Raw genomic sequence first — 23,568 nt, 5'->3', positions numbered from 1 at the left:
CTCTCAGCTGAAGAAAGCCACAAACTTGTATTTACAAAATATGCTTTGCATTTCAAGCCGAATTGCTATAAGGCTACAGTAAAATCCCAAAGGTGAATTAGTCTTAGGTGGGTTTCTTTCCTTTCTCCTCAGCTTTACTGAGATATAACTGACAAGTAACACTGAGTAAATTCAAAGTGCAGGACATGATGGCCTGGTACAGCTCTATACTGTGAAATGATCGGGCTTTCCTAGTGGCTCAGTCGGTAAAAAATCTGCCTGCAATGCTAGACACTTGGGTTCGATCCCTGGGTCAGGAAGATCCCTTGGAGGAAATGGCAACCCACTACAGTACTCTTGCCTGGAGAATTCCATGGACAGAGGAGTGGGACAGGCTGCAGTCCATGGAATCACAAAGAGTAGGACACAGCTGTGCAACTTTTTCACCATAATAACAGCACTTTTTCTGGAGTTAACACATCCCATCACCTCATATAGTTTGGAGCTGGTTTAAAGATACATATTTTTATATAACAGCTACTAAAGACCAAGTTACTGCTGCTTTTATCAACTAAAATAGAGTGGCTGCCTTAATATACCAAACTTACCTTCACTTTAATAATTTTGCTCTTGAAGTTGTTGAGAACAACAACAACTTCATCAGCATCGGGTGGAGAATCTGTACCGTCGTGACTTAGAAAAGAAGAAAGGAAGGCAGGTATCACAAATCATAATTCTCAAGTTGCAGTAAATGGACTTACATCAATCTGATGTATTTTTCCACCATCTTTCATCATAAAGGAGTTTTTTCTGAACAAATTATTTTCTCACAACCTGCAGAAAACCCCTTCAAGCAACACAGAGGCACTTGTCAAAATCTCTACCCTTACATGTTGAACATGTGAACTGGTCACAGCCCAAATTTCCTTCTGGAGCCCCTCACTGAATGACCTTCCATACACTGAGAGGCTCCCAGTGCTGGCAAGAGTATGATGGCAACCCACTCCAATATTCTTGCCTAGGAACTCCATGGACACAGGGGCCTGGCAGGCTACAGTCCACTGGGTCGCAAAGAGTCGGACATGACTGAGTGCACATGCACGCATTACTTTACGCATAGCAAGACACAGCTCTACTTCAGAGTTTGGTAAAGGCTTCAACTCTGTCCTTCCTGGAGGCACACAGCCAAGTCCGGGCCATGTACTCAATCTAGCGTCCATACTCTGCAGGAAGAACTAAAACAAGCTCTGTTTGCAAGCAGACAGAGCAGAGGAGAAAATTTAAAGAGAGTGTTTCCTCCCTAATCAACGATAATGTCTAAAATTTCCAGTCACCAATTTTTAAGATGCTAATTATATAAAGCCATGATAAAATATGAATTCACTGAATTCACTTCCATCCAACAGAGAGCAGAGTTCATGGGCAAAGGTGAGATTCTGATAGGGAGCATGGAACATTCCAGAGCCCAGGAAGCACAGAAGGAAGAGAGCCCTCAACTGCTAGGTGGAAAGAGGCCCACACACCCTAGAGGGAAGAGTGGCTAAGAAAAGGGCATACAGATGGCACGGGGTTTAGAAAGACAACAGATAAGCTCTTAATGACAGTACTAAAATTCTTTAAAACCATATTTAGGGAAAACATTTATTGGAGAAAACCCTACCATGTACAATGAAGATATAATTATAATACAAAAATCTTCTATTTTCTTGGTAAGAAATATGCCGAAATTCACATTGCTTTCATGTGTGTCAGATCAGATTCTATGAAGCTAAGATGAGGACACAACATGATGTTGTTTTCAAATAACTAATGGAAATCATTCCCAAAATGAACTGGCATGACGTCTTCTCACATAGCTTAAGACTAATTTAAATTGTGTTAAACAGAATTTAGACCACACCTCTTTAGAAGGCAGTATAATTTTTTTAAACCAACAGTCACTTGTAGCAAACCTTAAAGCAAAACAGCAGGCTACTGACAGACATGCTGGGAGTACTTCCATGCTTTCTCAGACCTAAAAAGACAAGTGCTCCCACCAAGGTTCTAAGACCAAAGCCTACCTATGTCTGGTCAATCTGCAACCCACTCAGGGTACACAAATATACTACCCTGGGTTGAAAAGTCTGAACTGTTCTTCATTTCTTTTCTCCTTCCTAAAAATGACTCACTTTCTCATCTGCCTATGGTTTTCATCACAGCTGACAGAATGATTTGGTGCTGGGACAGTTAGCACAAAAGAGGGACTGAAGCCAGACCTGATTACATATATTGCTAATACTTATACTGCTTACTGTTCAATTATACCCCAACCACTCTTCCAGATTTCATTTTCTGGAAAAGCACATACAATTACAAAGTAAATTCTAACTGCCTAACTGCCAGTGTACTATTCAATTCAAGCTGATTCATACTGCAGAATATTCTGAAAAAATGCACCTGTATCATTTAATCCTACCTGTAGATTCTGTAAATATCTTCAGAACGTCCCTTTCTTAGTCTGAGAATCCAAGCTCCTGGGTTGGCTTTTAACTGAAAATAGCCCTAGGACCAGAAGACAAGACAAATTTTAGTTCTCTTGGAAACATCAAAATGCTGTTTCTGAGGGACAGCTATTTCTTTTTTGAAATGTCAGTCAACTTTATTTTAAATAAGATACTTAAACCAATGCAATTCTTAAAACCCACATATTAGAAACACTAGCGAAATACAGGCCTGTCAAGCCAAGAAGCCTGTCCTTTAGCTGTACTTCAGTGAAGAAGCAGTATGTAATATGTGAATATACTTCAAATTTCCAACAAAATTAAAAAAAGAAAAAGGCTATTGGCTCATAAGCAACACATTTTCAGGAGCCAGTCTGGTTAGAGCAAAATATTCTAGCATGCTTTCTTTTAAGATGCCATGTGATTCCAATCTACAAGTTTAACTAAACTGATGATTTTTAAATTGACCAAATTCAGTCCATCATGAACTTTAATCTCACTCATGTTCAGAATGCTAATCGCTCCGTCATAAAGTGTAGGGCCCAAATTAACATGACGCAGTATCGCCACCTGATGTACTGTTATTTACCAGGTTAGCCATAACAATGGTATCCACAATGACTGGCTTGGTTGAAGTTCCTAATGTAAACTGCAGTCCCCGGGGGGGCTGGCCGGTGGTGATGTCATAGCAGTGACCTTCTAGTAACAGGTACTCCAGCTCATACTCAGCAGCCACGACGCTATCCACCTGCAATATCAAAATTAAATCACAACCTGGAGACTACTCAGCAGTAAAAAGAAACGGTCTAGTGATACATGCAACAACACAGATGAATCTCAAATGCACTATGCAAAGTGAACGAAATCAGACATAAAGCTATATGTCATATAATCATATTCATAAAAAATTCAAGAAAAGGTAAAACTATAGTGACGAAAAGATCAGCTGCTGCCTGTGGCCTGGGGGGGAAGGAGGGGATTACCCGCAAAGGGGCATGAGAAAACTTTTTGGAGAGATGGAAATGCTCTGGTATCTTGATTGTGCTGGTAGTTAACAAGCATACACAATTTTAGAAACTCAGGTGGGTTGGAAGGAGAGGCAGGAAAAAGGACACAGAAAAACAGTAAGGAGGTTATTCCAAAAGTACAGAGGAGAGGATAAGATGTTAATCTAGGAAGGTAGTATTGGGAAAAAAATCACATAAAATAAAATTTCAGAAAAACATCCGACAAAAATGAAAATTCATCTTGGCCTTTAGAAGACAGCTGAAAATACTGCTGTTCTAAATGCAAATATCGCAGATATATTTAATGGTTCCATAGTGGCATAAAACTAACTGCCTAAATTATTGCTAATTCCTTGCAGAAAATATGGTATAATTACAAAATCTTAGGGCAGCTTGGCTTTAGCTATTAGGTTGGCACAAAAGTAATTGTAATTTTGCACTGTTGAAATCTGTTGCTTGATATTAGAATATATTCTAAATAAATGTAGTTATATTATACATTGTTTTAATGCATATTTCTCACCTTATTTTTTTGGTAATGACTTATTACTTCCTGTTTATTTTATATTTATTTTAGATCAGGGAAATGATGTTAGACAAAAAGCAAATTCAAGCGATTTTCTTACTTGAGTTCAAACTGGGTTGTAAAGCAGTGGAGACAACTCACAACATCAACAACGCATTTGGCCCAGAACTGCTAAAGAATGTACAGTTCAGTGGTGGTTCAAGAAGTTTTACAAAGGAGACAAGAGACTTGAAGATGAGAGGCCTAGTGGCCAACCGTTGGAAGTTGACAACGACCAACTGAGAGCCACCATAGAAGCTGATCCTCTTACAAACAATGAGAAGTTGTCAAAGAACTCAGTGTCAACTCTTCTACAGTCATTCAGCGTTTGAAGAAAATTGGAAAGGTGAAAAAGCTTAGTAAGTGGGTACCTCATGACTGCAAATCAAAAAACATCGTTTTGAAGTGTCCTCTTCTCTCACTCTACACAACAACAACAAACCATTTATCAATCAGATTGTGGCATGCAACAAAAAGTGGGCTGTATATGACAACTGGCAATGACTAGCTCAGTGACTGGACCAAGAAGAAGCTCCAAAGTACTTCCCAAAGCCAAACTTGCACCAGAAAAGGTCATGATTACTGTTTGGTGGTCTGCTACTGGGCTGATCCACTACAGCTTCCTGAATCATGGCAAAAACAATATATCTGAGAAGTATGCACAGCAAATCAATGAGATAGACTGAAAACTGGTGTGGATGTGACTGCTGATAGAAGCAAGGTCTGATGCTGTAAAGAGCAATACTGCACAGGAACCTGGAATGTTAGGTCTATGAATCAAGGCAAATTGGAAGCAGTCAAACAAGAGATGACAAGAGTGAACGTTGACATTCTAGGAATCAGCGAACTAAGATGGACTGGAACGGGTGAATTTAACTCACATGACCATTATATCTACTACTGTGGGCAAGAATCCCTCATAAGAAATGGAGTAGCCATCATGGTCAACAAAAGAGTCCGAAATGGATGCAATCTCAAAAATGACAGAATGATCTCTGTTCATTTCCAAGGCAAATCATTCGATATCACGGTAATCCAAGTCTATGCCCTGACCAGTAACACTGAAGAGGCTGAACGGTTCTATGAAGACCTACAACACCTTTTACAACTAACGCCCAAAAAAGATGTCCTTTTCATTATAGGGGACTGGAATGCAAAAGTAGGAAGTCAAGAAACACCTGGAGTAATAGGCAAATTTGGCCTTGGAGTAAAGAATGAAGCAGGAAAAAGGCTAATAGAGTTTTGTCAAGAGAACGCACTGGTCATAGCAAATATCCTCTTTCAACAACACAAGAGAAGACTCTACACATGGACATCACCAGATGGTCTACACCAAAATCAGATTGATCATATTCTTTGCAGCCAAAGATGGAGAAGCTCTATACAGTCAGCAAAAACAAGACTAGGAGCTGACTGTGGCTCAGATCATGAACTCCTATTGCCAAATTCAGACTTAAATTGAAGAAAGTGGGGAAAACCACTAGACCATTCAGGTATGACCTAAATCAAATTCCGTTATACAGTGGAAGTGAGAAATAGATTTAAGGGACTAGATTTGAGAGAGTGCCTGATGAACTATGGACAGAGGTTCATGACATTGTACAGGAGACAGGGATCAAGACCATCCTCAAGAAAAAGAAATGCAGAAAAGCAAAATGGCTGTCTGAGGAGGACTTACAAATAGCTGAGAAAAGAAGAGAAGCAAAAAGCAAAGGAGAAAAGTAAAGATATACCCAATTGAATGCAGAGTTCCAAAGAATAGCAAGTAGAGATCTTGCTATAATAGCCTTCCTCAGTGATCAATGCAAAGAAATAGAGGAAAACAACAGAATGGGAAAGACTAGAGATCTCTTCAAGAAAATCAGAGATACCAAAGGAACACTTCATGCAAAGATGGGCACAATAAAGGATAGAAATGGTAGGGACCTAACAGAAGCAGAAGAGATTAAGAAGAGGTGGCAAGAATACACAGAAGAACTGTACAAAAAAGATCTTCATGACCCAGATAATCACGATGGTGTGATCACTGACCTAGAGCCAGACATCCTGGAATGTGAACTCAAGTGGGCCTTAGGAAGCATCACTACAAACAAAGCTAGTGGAGGTGATGGAATTCGAGTTGAGCTATTTCAAATCCTGAAAGATGATGCTGTGAAAGTGCTACACTAAATATGTCAGCAAATTTGGGAAACTCATCAGTGGCCACAGGACTGGAAAAGGTCAGTTTTCATTCCAATCCCAAAGAAAGGCAATGCCAAAGCATGCTCAAACTACTGCACAATTGCACTCATCTCACACGCTAGTAAAAGTAATGCTCAAAATTCTCCAAGCCAGGCTTCAGCAGTATGTGAACCGTGAACTTCCAGATGTTCAAGCTGGTTTTAGGAAAGGCAGAGGAACCAGAGATCAAATTGCCAACATCCGCTGGATCATTGAAAAGCAAGAGAATTCCAGAAAAAACATCTATTTCTACTTTATTGACTATGCCAAAGCCTTTGACTCTGTGGATCACAATAAACCATGGAAAATTCTGAAAGAGATGGGAATACCAGACCACCTGACCTGCCTCTTGAAAAACCTGTATGCAGGTCAGGAAGCAACAGTTAGAACTGGACATGCAGCAACAGACTGGTTCCAAATAGGAAAAGGAGTACATCAAGGTTGTATATTGTCACCCTGCTTATTTAACATATATGCAGAGTACATCATGAGAAACGCTGGGCTGGATGAAGCTCAGGCTGGAATCAAGATTGCCGGGAGAAATATTAATAACCTCAGACATGCAGATGACACCACCCTTATCGCAGAAAGTGAAGAAAAACTAAAGAGCCTCTTGATGAAAGTGAAAGAGGAGAGTTGAAAGAGAAAGAGAGAAAAAGTTGGCTTAAAGCTCAACATTCAGAAAACGAAGATCATGGCATCCAGTCCCATCACTTCATGGTAAACAGATGGGGAAACAGTGGAAACAGTGGCTGACTTTATTTTTTTGGGCTCCAAAATCACTGCAGATGGTGACTACAGCCATGAAATTAAAAGATGCTTACTCCTTGGAAGGAAACTTATGACCAACCTAGACAGCATATTAAAACGCAGAGACATTACTTTGTCAACAAAGGTTCATCTAGTCAAAGCTATGGTTTCTCCAATAGTCATGTATGGATGTGAGAGTTGGACTGTGAAGAAGCCTGAACGCCAAAGAATTGATGCTTTTGAACTGTGGTGTTGGAGAAGACTCTTGAGAGTCCCTTGGACTGCAAGGAGATCCAACCATTCTATCCGAAAGGAGATCAGTCCTGGGTGTTCATTGGAAGGACTGATGTTGAAGCTGAAACTCCAATACTTTGTCCACCTGATGCAAAGAGCTGCCTCATTTGAAAAGACCCTGCCTGATGCTGGGAAAGATTGAGGGCGGGAGGAGAAGGACGACAGAGGATGATATCGTTGGATGGCATCACAGACTCGATGGACATGAGTTTGGGTATACTCCGGCAGTTGGTGATGGACAGGGAGGCATGCTGCAGTTCATGGGGTCGCAAAGAGTTGGACACAACTGAGCGACTGAACTGAACTGAACACTGAAAACTACAATGTCTGCAGCCAGCACCGGTCAACAGAAAGGGCCTAATTCTTCTTTACAACAACACCCAACAATGTTTCAAGAGTTGAACGAATTGGGTTATAAGGTTTTGCCTCATCTATCAAATTCACTAGATCTCTTGCCAACCAACTACCACTTCTGCAAACATACTGACAACTTCATGCCTGGAAAAAGCTTCCACACCAGCAGGAGGCAGAAAACGCTTTCCACGAGTTCATCAAATCTCAAATCATGAATTTGTATGCTACAAGATTAAACAAACTTATTTCTCATTGGCAAAAGCATGTTAATTGTAATGGTTCTTACTCTGATTAATAAAGATGTGTTTGAGCCTCGTTATAATGATTTAAAATTCATGGCCCCAAATCATAATTACGCTTGCACCAAACTAACAATTAAAGAGTTTCTATCCCAGGCTAGTTCAGGCTTGGTTTTATAGCCTTATCTAATGCTGATAATGGAACTATTTGGAGCTTAACATGTTACTGCAATACTAAATTCCAAAAGTATAATATTAAGAGCTAAGAGGGAAACCCCCACATGCTCACAAGTGTCAGGCTCTATATTTTCAGTGGAATGTAGAGAAACTGGAGGAAGCCTAAAAAAGAGCAGCAAAAACCCTGGGAAATATGGAAGAAACTTGCTTTGCATTTGATTCTATACTTCTGTGCAATGTTCCTTAGTGCTTTTTTGTGGCCATTCTATAATTTCTTCAACAAAAGTTAGTTCCTCAAGGGCAAGAACTGTATTCTTTATTTTTTAAAAATATGGTGGATAGGATTGGGAAAGGGCAAGTGTGTACCTACGTGTACACACACACACACACACACACACATTCTCTTTCTGCTTCAATCAGCTTAGTACCTAAAGGATTTTTCTTCCAGTTTTAGTGTATGTGCCGCTGAAGTGAGCACAGGGATTCCTCTTTAAGAAACTAGTTATTCAGCCTCACAAAAAGAAGTCTGCAAAGTCCTTTGGTAACTATGCTCAAGTTTCCAGTCTCCCAATTCCCAAGAAGACAGAACCAGAAAATAGGGTTCAACCGTGATAGGAGATATTAAGGGCAGACACAATGACAGATGTTTTAAAAAGGAAGGAGGCTCTGAGGCACTATAAGTTCCCTGGAGGTAAAGACCATGTCTTTCAGTTCCTTTGTTAATACACTCTAAGCTAGGTATAGAGTGAGGGCTGGTAAGAGACATAAGTGAAATGAAATTGAACTATCTTTGAAAATGGGTTAGGGGAAAAGGACCAATTACCTTAGGGACTCCAAACACAGTTATACGGAAAGAAAAGAAAAAAAAAAGGCAATGAAACCAAAGGCTTGTTTTTCGCAAATATCAACAAATGTCAAACTTTTAGCTAGACTGACCAAGAGAAAAAGAGAAGAGCCAACTTACTGAAATAAGCAAGGATAAAGGAAACACAGCTGTTAAATTTAAATTTTAGAAAATTCTATGAAAAACTGTATGCCAACAAATTAGACAACCTAGATAGAATGGATACACTCCTAAGATACACAAACTTTGAAAACTGACTCAAGACAAAACAGAAAATCTAAACAGACCTACAGCAAGAGACTGAATCAGTAATTTAAAATTTTTCCAATACATTAAGAAAATTATATAAAAGGCATCACATTGGAAAGAAAGAATTAAAACTTTATTTGCAGATGGCATGGTCTTGTATAGGCTTGTATACTAAGAACTACAAAACACTGTTGAAAGAAATTAAAGACCTATATAATTGGAAAGATATCCCATATTCATGGTTCAGAACACTTAATACTGTTAAGAAGGCAATACTCTCTAAACTGATTTAGTGATTTAATGAAATTCTTATTAAAATCACAGCAGCTTTTTCTAAAGATATTAATAAGCTGATTTCAAAATGCAAAGAACCCAGAATAGCCATAATTACCTTGGGAAAAAAAAACACACAACTGGAAAATTCACACTTCCTAATTTGAAAACTTACTACAAAGCTTCAGTAAAAAAGACAATGTGGTACTAGCCTAAGGACAGACACGCAGATCAATGGACTAGAACTGACAGCCCAAAATTAAGCCTTCACATTAGGGTTTAACTGATTCCTGACAAAGGCACAAAGACCATCTAATGCGGAAAGAATAGGTTTTTAAAACAAATGGTGCTTGGACAACTGTATAGCCACATATGAAGACTAAAGCTGGAACTCTACCTGGCACCATATACAAAGAATTAACTCCAAATGTATCAAGGAAGTAAGAGTTTTCAAAAATGTAAGAGTTTTAAATTGTGAAAGTTCTAAAATAAAACACTGGCGTAAACCCTTGTGATTTGGGACTAAACAATGGTTTCTTAGATATAACTCCAGAAGCATAAGTGACAAATGAAAAAATAGGAAAATTAGACTTTATGAAGATTAGAAACTTATATGCTTCAAAGGACACCATCAAAAAAGTGAAAAGACAACATATAAAATGGGAGAAAATGTATGTGAGGCATATATGTGATAAGGGACTTGTATCCAGAATATAAAAAGAACTCCTACAATTCAACAATTATAAGATGAGTCAATTTTTAAAGGATTTGAATAAAGCAAAGGATTTGAATAAACATTTCTCCAAAGGAGATACACAAATGGCCAATAAACACATGAAAAAATGCTCAATGTCATTTGTTATTAGGGCAAATCACTCTGGTAAGCAGTTTGGCAATCCCTTAAAAAGTTAAACATAAAATTACCATCTGATCCAGCAATCCCACTCCTATGTATATACCCAAGAGAAAGAAAAGCATATCTACAAAAACTTATGTACAAATGCTCCTAAGCAGCATTATTCATAATGGTCTAAAAGCAGAAACAACCCAAATGTCTATAAGTGATACAGCCACACGGTGGATATAATAAATAATAAATAAAACGTAGTATATCTATACAATGGAATACTATCTGGCAATAAAAATGAATAAAGTACTAATAAATGCCAAAATATGAATGAACCTTGAAAATAATTTAAGTGAAGGAAGCCAGTCACAAAAAAGTGACAGAAAATAGGTTAGTGGTTGTCAGAGGGCAAGGGGAATTGGGGGTGATTACTCATGGGTATGGAGTTAGTCCAGTCAAGGCTATGGTTTTTCCAGTAGTCTTGGATGGATGTGAGAGTTGGACTGTGAAGAAAGCTGAGCACCAAAGAATTGATGCTTTTGAACCGTGGTGCTGGAGAAGACTCTTGAGAGTTCCTTGGACTGCAAGGAGATCCAACCAGTCCATTCTGAAGGAAATCAGTCCTGAATATTCAATGGAAGGACTGATGCTGAAGCTGAAGCTCCAATACTTCGGCCACCTGATGCAAAGAACTGACTCACTGGAAAAGACCCTGATGCTGGGAAAGATTGAAAGCAAGAGGAGAAGCGGGCAACAGAGGATGAGATGGTTGGATGGCATCATCGACTCGATGCACATGAGTTTGAGTAAACTCCGGGAGTTGGTGATGGACAGGGAGGCCTGGTGTGCTGTGGTTCATGGGGTCGCTGAGTTGGACGCAACTGAGTGACTGAACTGAACTGAACTGAATGGAGTTAGTTTTAGGGGTGTTGAAAATTTTCTGAAGTTAGATAGTGGTGATGGCTGCACAACTCTGTGAACATACTCAAATTACTGAGCTGTATACTTTAAAAGGGTGAATTTTATGGTGTGTGATATAGATCTCAATGAGGCTGTTACTTGAACACTACTGTTTCAGAAGCACTCCTAGACTGTAGGGAGATTATCAGAGACTACCATAACAACATCTTCAACAGAGTTATGTGGGATTAGATACTGGGAAGCAATGATACTCTTACCTCTTCTAAATAAATATTATCAAGGTCATATGGTGTTCTGACAGACTCTACCATCCAACTCTCAGGTGTGTTCAAGTTCAGAGTGAACAGAGGAGACTGTGGCATATCCAAAAATTTTGCTATTGGCCCCTTAGTAAAACTATTGTCTGAAGTAAAAGAAATCTCTGGTTCCAAGACATAACGGTAAAAGCTGAAATGGAAAAGGAAAGATGTTAAACTTTTTTTTTAATGCAACCACAACCTTTGAGCTTATACATATCTACACAGATAAACAACTGACTTAAGACAAACTAGATTTGGAAGACCTTCCTTCCACAGTAAGAAAGTGTTTCCAAAACCATCTTTTGCCCTAACTGTATGCCCTGTGGTTGTTGAAGATGCAAGGAGAGCAGGGGAGGTGGGGTTGGGGGGGACGTCATTCCTTCCTGCATTTTGTGGGGAGGGGAAATGCTTGTGCCCCCAGCTCCCACACTCATACTAAGTTCTTCAAACTCTTGATCAGTTCTTAGAAATTTAGCAAAACTTCAGTAAGTGATTTTTTTTCTAAACATGATGTCCGTATATAAATCCCTTTGATCTTTTACATTCACTTTTTAGCTTTCAGACTGAGTGCAATTTTTTCCAAGGGTTGATTTCTTAGCCAGTTGGTTTTACCTTTTTAACGGCATGTCGGAAAGTTTAGATTGGCAGTTCATGAATACTCTTAGATTCATGTTGATCAGCTGAGTTAAAACCTAAAAGAGGAAATCAGATGACAAAACAAAAATTTTTCCTACAAAGTGACTGATACTCGAGACAAAATGTTTATATTTTCTCTTCAGAAATGTGTATCTCAAGAAAAAAAACAAAGATAATAAATCCTATAAATTCTGCACTGGGTAAATCCCTAGAAATCACAGCTCTAGTGCACAATCAAAATCACACTTACCTATCATGGGGACAAATCATGGGCATTGCCTCTGCAGTTTTACCTACCAAAAGCAATGGGGCAAGTCTCTGTGCTTCTCTGGTGACAGGGTCAATGACAGCCACGACATCAAAGTATGTCTCCCCTTCCTTGGGTTTCAGTTTAATTGCACTACAGAGATCAAAAAGATAAAACATTACTCTGGGGGAAAATAGGAAACAGTTGATTTCTTGGCGGGGTGGGGGCAGGAAGACAACACATCCAATACAGCTAATCAACTCTCTTAGCATTTTCCAAAAAACAATAAGTTACATGGTGGTCAACTACGTGATTATGTCCACCTCAAAGTTTGCAAAACCCTCTCAAAGTTTCTAATACTTGTTTTTAACAGTTAAGGAACATTATGCCAATTTTTATTTCTTGGCAAGAAGGTTGTAAGGAGAGAAGAAATTGATGTTTTCAAATAGTAAAAGAAATATAAGAATATTACAAGAAATTTGCAAAAGAGAGAAACAGGAAATAATCATAAAATCTCACCATCCCAACTCAACCACTATATGACATTTCTATACAGTCCTCCTTATATGCCTATATAAAGATCAGATACACCTATAAGATATCAGCAACCTTATAATGACTTCATTCCTTCCCCCAGAAATTGTAAATATTATAAAGATTTTTCCACGTTGTTATACATTAATATCCTGAAAAAGAAATAATCTTCAATTTGCCAAGTGAACATGCTGTAGTTTACTTAAGCTATTCCTTATTGCTAGACTTTTAGATGGCTTTCAAGCTGTAAAGAACTTCTCACAACCACTTTGTATCACTGTTGGAAATTTCTTGAGAATTAACGCACTCCTAGACATGAGAGTCATAATTAAACAAATATTTTTATGGCAAATTGTCTGTTCAAATTTTATCCCCACCAGGACTGACTGTGAGAAAGCACAGATCAATTAAACCAAAGTCCAATCTACTCTAAACTAATTAAATCAAAATCATAGAAGAGTAGCATGCAGGCTTCTACATCTAAAGTCTCTGTGGTGATTCTGAGGTGCAAAAAGATATACACTTGACTGGTAAAGTAAGGGCTGCATACATCAACTATAGGAGCTCTTCCTAAAGACAAGTTAATCTTAAATCGAATCATGAGAAAACAACCCAGACTGTGGGACATTCCACAAGACAACTGGCCTGGACTCCTAAGAGTCAATGTTATAAAAGACTGAAAAAACAAATAAACAAAAAAACCCTCAAACTGTTCTACCTCAGAAGAGACTAGAGACACAATAACTAACTTCAATGTGTGAGCTAGACCAAAACGACAAACAGTTGTAAAAGGTCATTACTGGGCTTCGAAGAAATCGGAAAATGGACTGATATTACATAATATTGCTTTATCAAGGTTAAATTGCTGAGGTATGCCAGCGATTTAAATTGCTGGAGATACTGTCAGTACTCAGGAGACAGATGCCAAAGAATATATCCATGATATATAACAATGTCTACAAGCACAAGCTGGAATCAAGATTGCTGGGAGAAATATCAATAACCTCAGATATGCAGATGACACCACCCTTATCACAGAAAGTGAAGAAAAACTAAAGAGCCTCTTGATGAAAGTGAAAGAGGAGAGTGAAAAAGTTGGCTTAAAGCTCAACATTCAGAAAACTAAAATCATGGTATCCGGTCCCATCACTTTACGGCAAATAGATGGGGAAACAGTGGCAACAGTGGCAGACTTTATTTTGGGGGGCTCCAAAATCACTGCAGATGGTGACTGCAGCCATGAAATTAAAAGACGCTTACTCTTTGGAAGAAAAGTTATGACCAACCTAGACAGCCTATTAAAAAGCAGAGACATTACTTTGCCAGCAAAGGTCCTTCTGGTCAAAGCTATGGTTTTTCCAGTAGTCATGTATGTGAGACTCTCATGGATGTGAGAGTTGGACTATAAAGAAAGCTGAGTGCCGAAGAACTAATGCTTTTGAACTATGGTGTTGGAGAAGACTCTTGAGAGCCCCTTGGACTGCAAGGAGATCCAACCAGTCTATCCTAAAGGAGATCAGTCCTGAGTATTCATTGGAAAGACTGATGTTGAAGCTGAAACTCCAACACTTTGGCCACCTGATGCGAAGAGCTGACTCATTTGAAAAGACCTTGATGCTGGGGAAGATTGAAGGCGGGAGGAAAAGGGTTCGACAGAGGATGATATCGTTGGATGGCATCACTGACTTAATGGACATAAGTTTGGGTAAACTCTGGGAGTTGATGATGGACAGAGAGGCCTGGCGTGCTGCTGTCCATGGGGTCACAAGAGTTGGGACATGACTGAGTGACTGAACTGAACAACATACTTTCAAATGGTTGCCAAAAATGTGAATGCACGTTACATTTGTATGCAATACAAATTTTGTATGTATACTATATGTATGTATCTATATTGTATGTATACTATACATACACACACATATGGATAAATGTGGCACAGTGTCAACAGTTGGTGAATCTAGGTTAAAGATATTTGGGTGTTCACTGTAATAGTCTTTCAACTATTCTCCAAGTTTGAAACTTTTCAAAATAAAAAACTAGAAAACAAGAGACAAAAAGACAAAAGACAAAAGAGTTCCTTATAATGCTACACTTATTTTTATTTTATTGAAAACAAGACAGGTTTCAAAAAAAGATGAAGAGACGAGTGGTTTAACAACTGTTTATTCTTTAATATCATAAAATTAAGCTGATCTGCTTTATTAAAAGCTCTGTTTTCTTAAAGGGTGTACTCAGAACTACTTTAAATTGATTTAGAAATAAATGTCAACTTTTATGCAACTGAGCTCTGTTATGAGTTCTACATATGAATATAAACATATATAAAAACCACATCACACTTACAAATACACTTTAAATGGAAGAATAAAAGAGCTGAGGAAAACAAAAATATGCATAAATTCAACACTGATTCTATACCTGTGTCTGTCTTCGAAAAACTGGTATTCGATTCTTGCATCTCCCTTTGGTTGAGCTGACAGGAGAGCATCCACCTTCATTACCAAGTCACTGGCCCTGAAAGATGTGGTTGGTGAAAATTTAGCAATCAACCTAAGTACTGAATGCCAACGACATGGTTTGAAGAAATAAACTTTGTACCAACAGGCATGAGAAAAAAAACAACAATCTGTGTCACTGATTAGTTTTATAGCCCTGCAGTTAGTGTTGATTTTTCCATATGTGAAATGGAGGTAGCAACTACTTGGAGCAGCTCTTATAAAACCAGCACTGGCCTAACATACAAAATAAAGCACCTAGCTCAGAGCCTGGCCCAGAGTAGGCAGCCAGTGTCATTTATGTCTCCCTCACCCTCTTCTAAATAACTTTATTATTTTTTATGATCATTAGAGTAACAATTTACAAAAAAAAACATTCAGGAAAAAAATACATAAGGAGAAAATGGAGATACACACAACAATAGCATATTTAAGAAATAAGTGTTGAAAACACTTCAGTTCATAATTCTTCTATATTGTAAAATATATATATATCTATACACACAAAAGTGGTACTACATTATTTGGTAACCTGATTTTTCATTTAATAATATATTACAAACATTATTTTGTTGGGGTACATCAATATTTTCAATAACTGCATAGTATTATATTTATGGATATATCATTATCTATTACACTATTACAATCAACATTACAGTAAACAACTTTGAAAAGCACTTCCACATTCCCCACCCCTCCTAACTTGATTTCTAACCAAGGAAGATTTTACACTAAATCATGAGACTCAAAAAAAATGCTCTAGTCTGCTGAACCAAGGATTGAATTCTAAGAATGCTAAAATATATTTGAGTATATTTGTGAATATATTTGAACTAGAATCAAGCCCATCCATTCTCTCACTGAACCAAACAACTATATTAAATTATATCCCCTGGTACTTCTCAATATAACTCTGAAAACAAAATAAAATAGGTCATCTGTTTCCTGTGATGTGTCAACACTGTCACAAAATATGTCAAGGGACACTAACGGGGCATGGGATGAGCACCTCGACTAAAGAGGTCACAACTGGGGTTTAGGGAGCTGAGGACGGCCTCTTAGCTGCAGGTCTGGGTCAGGCATGAAAGCTGTGGCTGTCATAAGGGGCCACTCCAAGGTGGAGCAGTCCTGTCACTAAGGAAAACCCTAGGCAAGCAAGGGCACTCTGAGAACCCTAAAAGTTTTAGCATCAATCTTTTGGTAGCCCCATAACTACCTTGAAAGTGAAAAAGAAAGAGAAAGTTGCTCAGTTGTGTCCAACTATTTGCCAACCCATGGACTTATATAGTCCATGGAATTCTCTAGACAAGAATATTGGAGTGGGTACCCTTTCCCTTCTCCAGGTGATCTTCCCAACCCAGGGATCAAACCCAGGTCTCCCACATCGCAGGTGGATTCTTTACCAGCTGAGCCACAAGGCAAGTCCAAGAATATTGGAACAGGTAGCCTATCCCTTCTCCAGTGGATCTTCCGACCCAGGAATCAAATCAGGGTCTCCTGCATCGCAGGTGGATTCTTTACCAACTGAGCTACCAAGGAAGCCCAAAGCTACCTTACATGTCTATATCCACCCAGGACCCACCTAATACATCTCTAGTTGGTTAAAGACAAGTCTTTTGTGCATAGTCTGGCAATTATACAGTCCACAAGGACTCCAAGGGACCCCTCCACAGGCTCCAGAGACAGAGAGGGAGTGGTCCAAGGAACACAGCAAGCCTATGCCTGTGACACAAGGCTTCAAGTCATAGGTCAGCTCCTGGCCTGTATCCAGGAGGTGTTTCATAGGCTAAAACAAGGAGCACTAAATGAGGTAGAACAAAACCTCTTTATCTGTGACCCCAGTTTGGCTGAGATAAAAAAAGATTCCTTCTCATATCACATAAAACTTGGCAAAGAGGCTACTCTGGTAGCTATCAAAGTCAACACTAAGACATGCATCTCGAACTCTGCAACATCATGCTATGATGAAACAGATGAAGAAAAGAAGAAAACAGAAAAACTTTAAAATTCTATATCCTCAAACTATGCATCAAAGAACACTATCAAGAGTGTGAAAAGTCAATCCATGGAATGGGGAAAAAACATCCGCATATCACACAGCTATACGGGATTGATATCCAGAATATAAACGAATTCCTACAACTCAACAACAAAATAAATAATTAAAAATGAGCAAAGGACTTGGACAGATGTTTTCCCAGATAGACAAATGGTCTATTAAGCACATGAAAAGATGTTCAAGATCACTAATTATTAGGGGAGTATGACAAACCACAAGGAGATACCACACTCATTTAGAATGGGTATTATAAAAAAAATAAAAAATAACAAACGTTGATGAGGACGTGGAGAAATTAGAACCCTTATGCATTACTGATGGGAAAGTAAAATGCTATAGCCTCTGTGGAAAAAGGTATCATGGTTCATCAACATTAAACATAAACATACATCCTCCAATTATACATGCATTTGATATTTAATGCCAAAAACCATGTGAATATGAATATGAGCTTCAGTTACACTGCAGGTACATAGACCAATCAAATAATTACTTTTCTTCCTTTGAGAAATAACTTATTAAAATACATAAGCTAGTAATAACACTGAAAAGGATTAAAATAACAGTAAAGAACCAATAATAATCAACTCATCATCATCACCTTTGGACTACATAACAAAAAACTCATTATTCAATAATTAGTAAATAAAGAAAAAGAAACACTTAATTTGCCTTTTTTTCCTGAAAATAAAACTGAAGGGTAATTAAAGAAATAATTAGGAATAAGTATGTCTTTCCATAAGTATTCCAAAGAAATAAAATCACCCCTCTACTTTTGCATATGTTTGAAATTTTTACAATCAAAACCTTTTAAAAAATCAAAATGGAGAGAATTCAGTTCTTTAAACAGCTTGCTGCAAAATTAACTCATTTAGTGGAAGCAAAAATAAGTAAACCTGAAATGAAGACAATTATTATATTTTAAAGCTAGAGATAAAACATCTTGGAATAGATGTTTAACATTTTTTTTTTTAAAGAATGCTGCTGCTACTGCTGCTAAGTCACTTCAGTTGTGTCCGACTCTGTGTGATCTCGTAGACGGCAGCCCACCAGGCTCCGCCGTCCCTGGGATTCTCCAGGCAAGAACATTGGAGTGGGTTGCCATTTCCTTCTCCAATGCGTGAAAGTGAAGTCACTCAGTTGTGTCTGACTCTTAGCGACCCCATGGACTGCAGCCTACCAGGATCCTCCGTCCATGGGATTTTCCAGGCAAGAGTACTGGAGTGGGGTGCCATTTAAAGAATGAGGAAGGTCCAATTAAGACAGCCCCTATGACTTGAACTGATTAATTTCTTCTATGGCAAAACTTACACATCTTCTTCTACCCGAAGCTGCTGAATATGAGATTTGATTTTCTGTCCTGAAGTTTTTAAGATGATATTTTCCAGGAGGTGGAAATCGTCTTGATTAAAAAATTCACTGTCCTCAAGTGGCCCAATGATCTGTGAAAGAGAGCAGGGCAGTCAGTGTTGGAATCAGCAGGCTGCAAAGAAGCCCTGGGTTGTCCTCAGGCCACCTTACAAACCAAATCACTTTACAGACCCAAAACATGTTTATGTCTAAGTTAAATCAATGAAAAAGTGAAAATAAAAGCCAAATCAACTCATATGGCTATCCACTTATCAATTCCTCCACACTCAACAGAGTGTAGACTCGAATATTTTACACTATTTTTACAGTAAACAAACTCTGATATAAAACAGCAATATCATTTTCATTAATTCTCACTGAATATAATAAAAAAGCCAAAATAGAAATGCAGTGGTAGATACCAGAGATTTCACCCTAAGTGCTAAGAGTTTCAAGTTTAGTATGTCTGCCTAGTCTCATTTTCACATGTGCAGATATTTATGAAGTATTCTAAGCATAAACCAATTAAGTTCATATAAACTGCACAAACCATAAACTTAATCCTCACATGATACAAATACTTTATGTATCAAAGGTCTTAGGAATTTATGTTCTGAGAGCAACCACACTCTCACCATCTTACACACTCACAGGGCAAAACTAAACAGGAGGAAGGTTTCATGTAAGGACCTTTGTGTCCAAATGAGCAAACTTCCTTTGAAACAAGGGGGCAGTAATGATCACCAGCACTGCATAAGCCCTAATCACCTTCGGAAAAAGTGGCTCTGTTGAAGAGTTTACTAGCTTCAGAGAAGAATGCTGCCAAGACTGTTCACTAATCTAATTTGAAGCCAACCTTGTCTCAGGACAAAATCCTTACCCTTCCATTGCTGATCACTGCCCTCTGTCCTTTCTTCAGCTTTAGAACATCCCTGCAGTACATGGCATGAGACAAAATGAAATCCATTTTGGAAGACTCAAAGACCTCTTTAAAAAGACTGAAATCCATGCCCTAGGAAAGTAATTGTTATTATGAAAACCACAAAAATTAATAATCACATGAATAAATCATAAAATGCTCTAGAGGAAAGTTATGACTAATTTTAATAATTAACATTATGATGTCTCCATTTTCCACATTTCCTCCCGTTTTTTCCCAACCTCTCACTTAACAAGTAATTGCTTATTTCCTTTTCCTGGTCCTTTATGTGATAGTTTAATTGGCAAACTATAATTCATGGTATCTTTATTATGCATTTTTAAATCTTGTTAATTTCAAGAGAGAACCTTTTTTCTAACTGAAACATCAAATACACTCATCATTTTATAAAAAGTTTTAAAATTACACAACAATCAAAAGTACGTAGTATATAAATTAACTTGGACTTTTTAAATTAACTCTGCCTTTTAAAAACTTACAAAACCAATGGCTTTGTGCTTAAAAGCATACATAAACTCATGTATACACATGAAACCTAGTAAGTTTCAAGTGAAGTAAAGGGAAAATCACAGAATTGTTATTTATTGGAAAGGCTCTTCCAACTTAAAAAATATTCTCTGAGCTCAGAACTACAATCACAAATCCTGACATCAACAGGAACAGGACAAATCAGCCCACAGGAATGAACTTCTAAATAACAGAACAAGGCAGCTTCGTGCAATACACAGACTTACCCCAACAGAGAACTCCCTAATGTCAGTTCCTGCAGCCAGGGCCTCTGCAGTCTCCTCCTTGGCCATTTTTGTGATGAAGTTCTTAGCAGAGTTGGAGGTCTGGGTTTGGAGAGCAGCCCAGATTGCTCTGGAGATCTGAGTTTTCTCATAACTTATATCTTCACTAGGATTATTGATCATGCTTACTCTAACATTGTTACTGGATTTCTATTTACAAAATGGGAAATTAAGAGTTATATGGTAGATGTCTTGAACTTAAAAAGCAGCATTAACATCAGTCATATTCCATAAGTAGCAAATAACACTTAAGTCTTCAGTCGTTCTCCTCTGCATACCAAATAAAATTAAAATGCTGTAACTAGGCATTCAAACCCTTACATGAATTGGCCCCCAACCTACCTTTCCAATTCATTTCTTGCCATCTCTGTAAATATGGAATACATTACAGATTGTCAGAGTCCTGTATTTTCCCAACACACTTTGCATTCTTCTTATGCATGTTATGCCTCACTTGGGCATGTGAATCCCAACTACACCCATCTTTACTACCACAAGTCACAACCCTCTTGAAGGGCTCTGCGCAAACCCTTTACAGATTTACAGATTTCTAGCAAAAATTAATCTCTCCTTGGGTAAAAAGTCAAGAATTCATGTGGAAGAAGATATCTAGGACCAAAAAAAACAAAAAAGGGCCATAGCAACAGAAATTCATACTTATGTGTATCATTCATACTGATGTGTATCTAAAAACATGTACCTGAGTATTCACTGCAGCATTCTTCTAGCCCCAAACTAGAAACAAACCAACTGTCCATCAAACAGACTAAACAAACAAAACTCTGTGGTACAGCGACTGCACAATGAAAAAGAACTAATTACCACTACTTGTAAAGCCATGGATAAATTTCAAAAATGTTGAGCAAAGAAATCAAGTGCAAACAAACACATGTTAATATTGTAAGAGTCTATTTAAACAAAGTAAGTAACAGGCAAGCCTAGGCTGTGAGGAGAGGGACCGGAGAGGGATAGTGATGAGGCCGCAGGCAGGGCCATACTTTGAGGTGACTACTTCTGTACCTGGGGGGTGGTCACACGGTGACAATGTACATCCTGTTAATGTGTGCTTGTCTTCTGAACCTATGTGTCACCTCAGTTACTCCCTCCCCGTTCTCCCACTTTACCACCACACAAGCTTTATCAATTTAAGAACGCATTATACATATATCATCCTTCCAGGACTGCTCACAAATACAACTCTGAACTGACCACACCATCTAGTCTGTTCCTTTGGACAATAAAGGCACTCAGTACATCAGTATTTCAGTGAGCCTCCTTAGGACACAGGGTGGTAAAGGGACACAGGTCGGAGGGGTGTGAAACCTGGATGAAGATCCAATCTGAAACTACTCAGGAAATGTAACAACTCTCTCTCTGACAATGAGGATCTCTAGAAGAGGTGATATTTTTTCAACTGTTCACCACTGCTATTCAGTCCACTTCTACAGGTGATACCCTGTCTAGCTTTCAGGCCACCTGTATGTGCATCCCTCTGCGTGCCTACACCAACTTGTATTACATAGGCGCTGATGTGCCTGGTTAATATTTTTCCCATATCTGGACCTCTGTCAAGGTAAGGACTCTGTCTCTTCCACACAATATACAAAATGAACTTTGCAGCATCTCTTCAGCAAGGGCATGAACAGGAGTACAATTAAAAACCTGTCCATGATGAAGATCTCGTTATTTTTCCCTCTAAAAGAATCTATTCCCAGACTTCCCTGATGGTCCAGTGGTTAAGATTCTGCCTGCCAGTGCAGTGGACGTGGGTTCGATTCCTGCTCCAGGAAGATCCCACATTGCTGTGGAGCAACTAAGCCAGTTTGCCAAAACTACTGAGCTGCAGCCTAGAGCCCATGATCTGCAACAAGAGAAGCCACTGCAATGAGAAGCCTGTGCACTGCAAGGAAGAGGAGGCCCGAAAGACCCAACAGAGCCATAAATAAACAAATAAATTTTTTAAAGAAAAAAAAGAATGTTGCAGTCTTCTCGGCTTTCTCAATAGTTGCCAGACCTCTGAGAAAACAATGCTTCTTCTCCCCAAGCACTAAAAATGCAGGATTCAGCCTCCCCACCAGAATATTATCAGCACACAGATGCTCATGAAGATACTGCAGCCTCAAACAAAGACACAGACTGAAGTAGGAGATACTTGCCTGATGTTTAATAGCATCATACAACAACTGCCTTCCAGAAGGGCTATCAAAATCCCCAACAATCCAAAAAGTTACTGGTCTAATAAAAGAATCATCTGTAGAAAAACAAACACAACATACTGAGTGGGAGGAGGGGAGAAAGCACATCCTATGTTTCAGTATTGCTATTAAGTCAAGTAATTTCTGCAAACCATGCAAAAAATAAAGATACAAAGCAAAAGCAGCGAAACTTTGATACTAGAATGAAAGCATGATAACCTTCCATGTGGCTTAATTAGAAATTAGAAACATGCATTTATTAATTCTGTTTTGGTTTGGGCATCTGTTAGCATGTAAAATGAAAAAGTCTTTGAGAGTGTGGGTAACATATGATAGTCTCTAATCATATTCATTTGTAACTTTCTATAATATAACTCTTTACAAACACACAGAACTTATCTGCATTGATAATTTATCTGTTACCCACAGGTTCCAGAAACATTCCAATAAAGTAGCGATAAATTCTGAATTATAACAGTGCCTGAACCACATAAGATAATTAATAAAAAATAAATAAAAGGAATAGAACACTCTGAAGTTTAAAGTTACCATAGATTTCCTTGGAGGACATTCCTGGACAAAAGTAAAGGAAAAAGAGTAGAAAAAAAGAAAATGTCATTTCTCTAATTAATGTCAACTTAAGAGACAAATTTTAAATAATGCCCAACATCCTCTATGCTTTTTTTCTGGTTCTTAGTCCCATTTGTGTTACAGAACTATACAAGGACTCCTCGGAATCAATTTCTTAGAGGAACCAAATGGAGCAATGGACTGTATTTAAATATACATTTGAAAAGCCAGAACTTCTCTCTGGGAG

General features: G+C 38.3%; 1 protein-coding gene across 2 annotated transcripts in view; it reads right to left on the bottom strand.

Annotated features, from left to right (window-relative positions):
- Window positions 1–23,568, bottom strand: part of UGGT1 (UDP-glucose glycoprotein glucosyltransferase 1) — a 110,795-nt gene that overhangs the window by 17,809 nt on the left and 69,418 nt on the right. The window contains exons 21-32 of one of the 2 annotated variants that reach the window (XM_005909980.2): window positions 23,301–23,324; window positions 22,713–22,807; window positions 20,500–20,706; window positions 19,706–19,837; window positions 18,787–18,917; window positions 15,337–15,432; window positions 12,432–12,534; window positions 12,111–12,190; window positions 11,457–11,646; window positions 3,049–3,207; window positions 2,435–2,520; window positions 588–672 (exon numbers count right to left, since the gene is read on the bottom strand). In XM_005909980.2, coding sequence (XP_005910042.1) covers window positions 588–672; window positions 2,435–2,520; window positions 3,049–3,207; window positions 11,457–11,646; window positions 12,111–12,190; window positions 12,432–12,534; window positions 15,337–15,432; window positions 18,787–18,917; window positions 19,706–19,837; window positions 20,500–20,706; window positions 22,713–22,807; window positions 23,301–23,324 — 1,388 coding nt within the window. The remainder of the gene's footprint in view (window positions 1–587; window positions 673–2,434; window positions 2,521–3,048; window positions 3,208–11,456; window positions 11,647–12,110; window positions 12,191–12,431; window positions 12,535–15,336; window positions 15,433–18,786; window positions 18,918–19,705; window positions 19,838–20,499; window positions 20,707–22,712; window positions 22,808–23,300; window positions 23,325–23,568) is intronic. The other variant, XM_070359948.1, reaches the window with a different exon arrangement.

The sequence above is a fragment of the Bos mutus genome, chromosome 2, assembly GCF_027580195.1.
Source record: "Bos mutus isolate GX-2022 chromosome 2, NWIPB_WYAK_1.1, whole genome shotgun sequence".
Taxonomy (NCBI): Eukaryota; Metazoa; Chordata; class Mammalia; order Artiodactyla; family Bovidae; genus Bos; species Bos mutus.
Note: the sequence above shows the minus strand (reverse complement) of the source record. Positions and strands in the feature narration are given on the sequence as shown.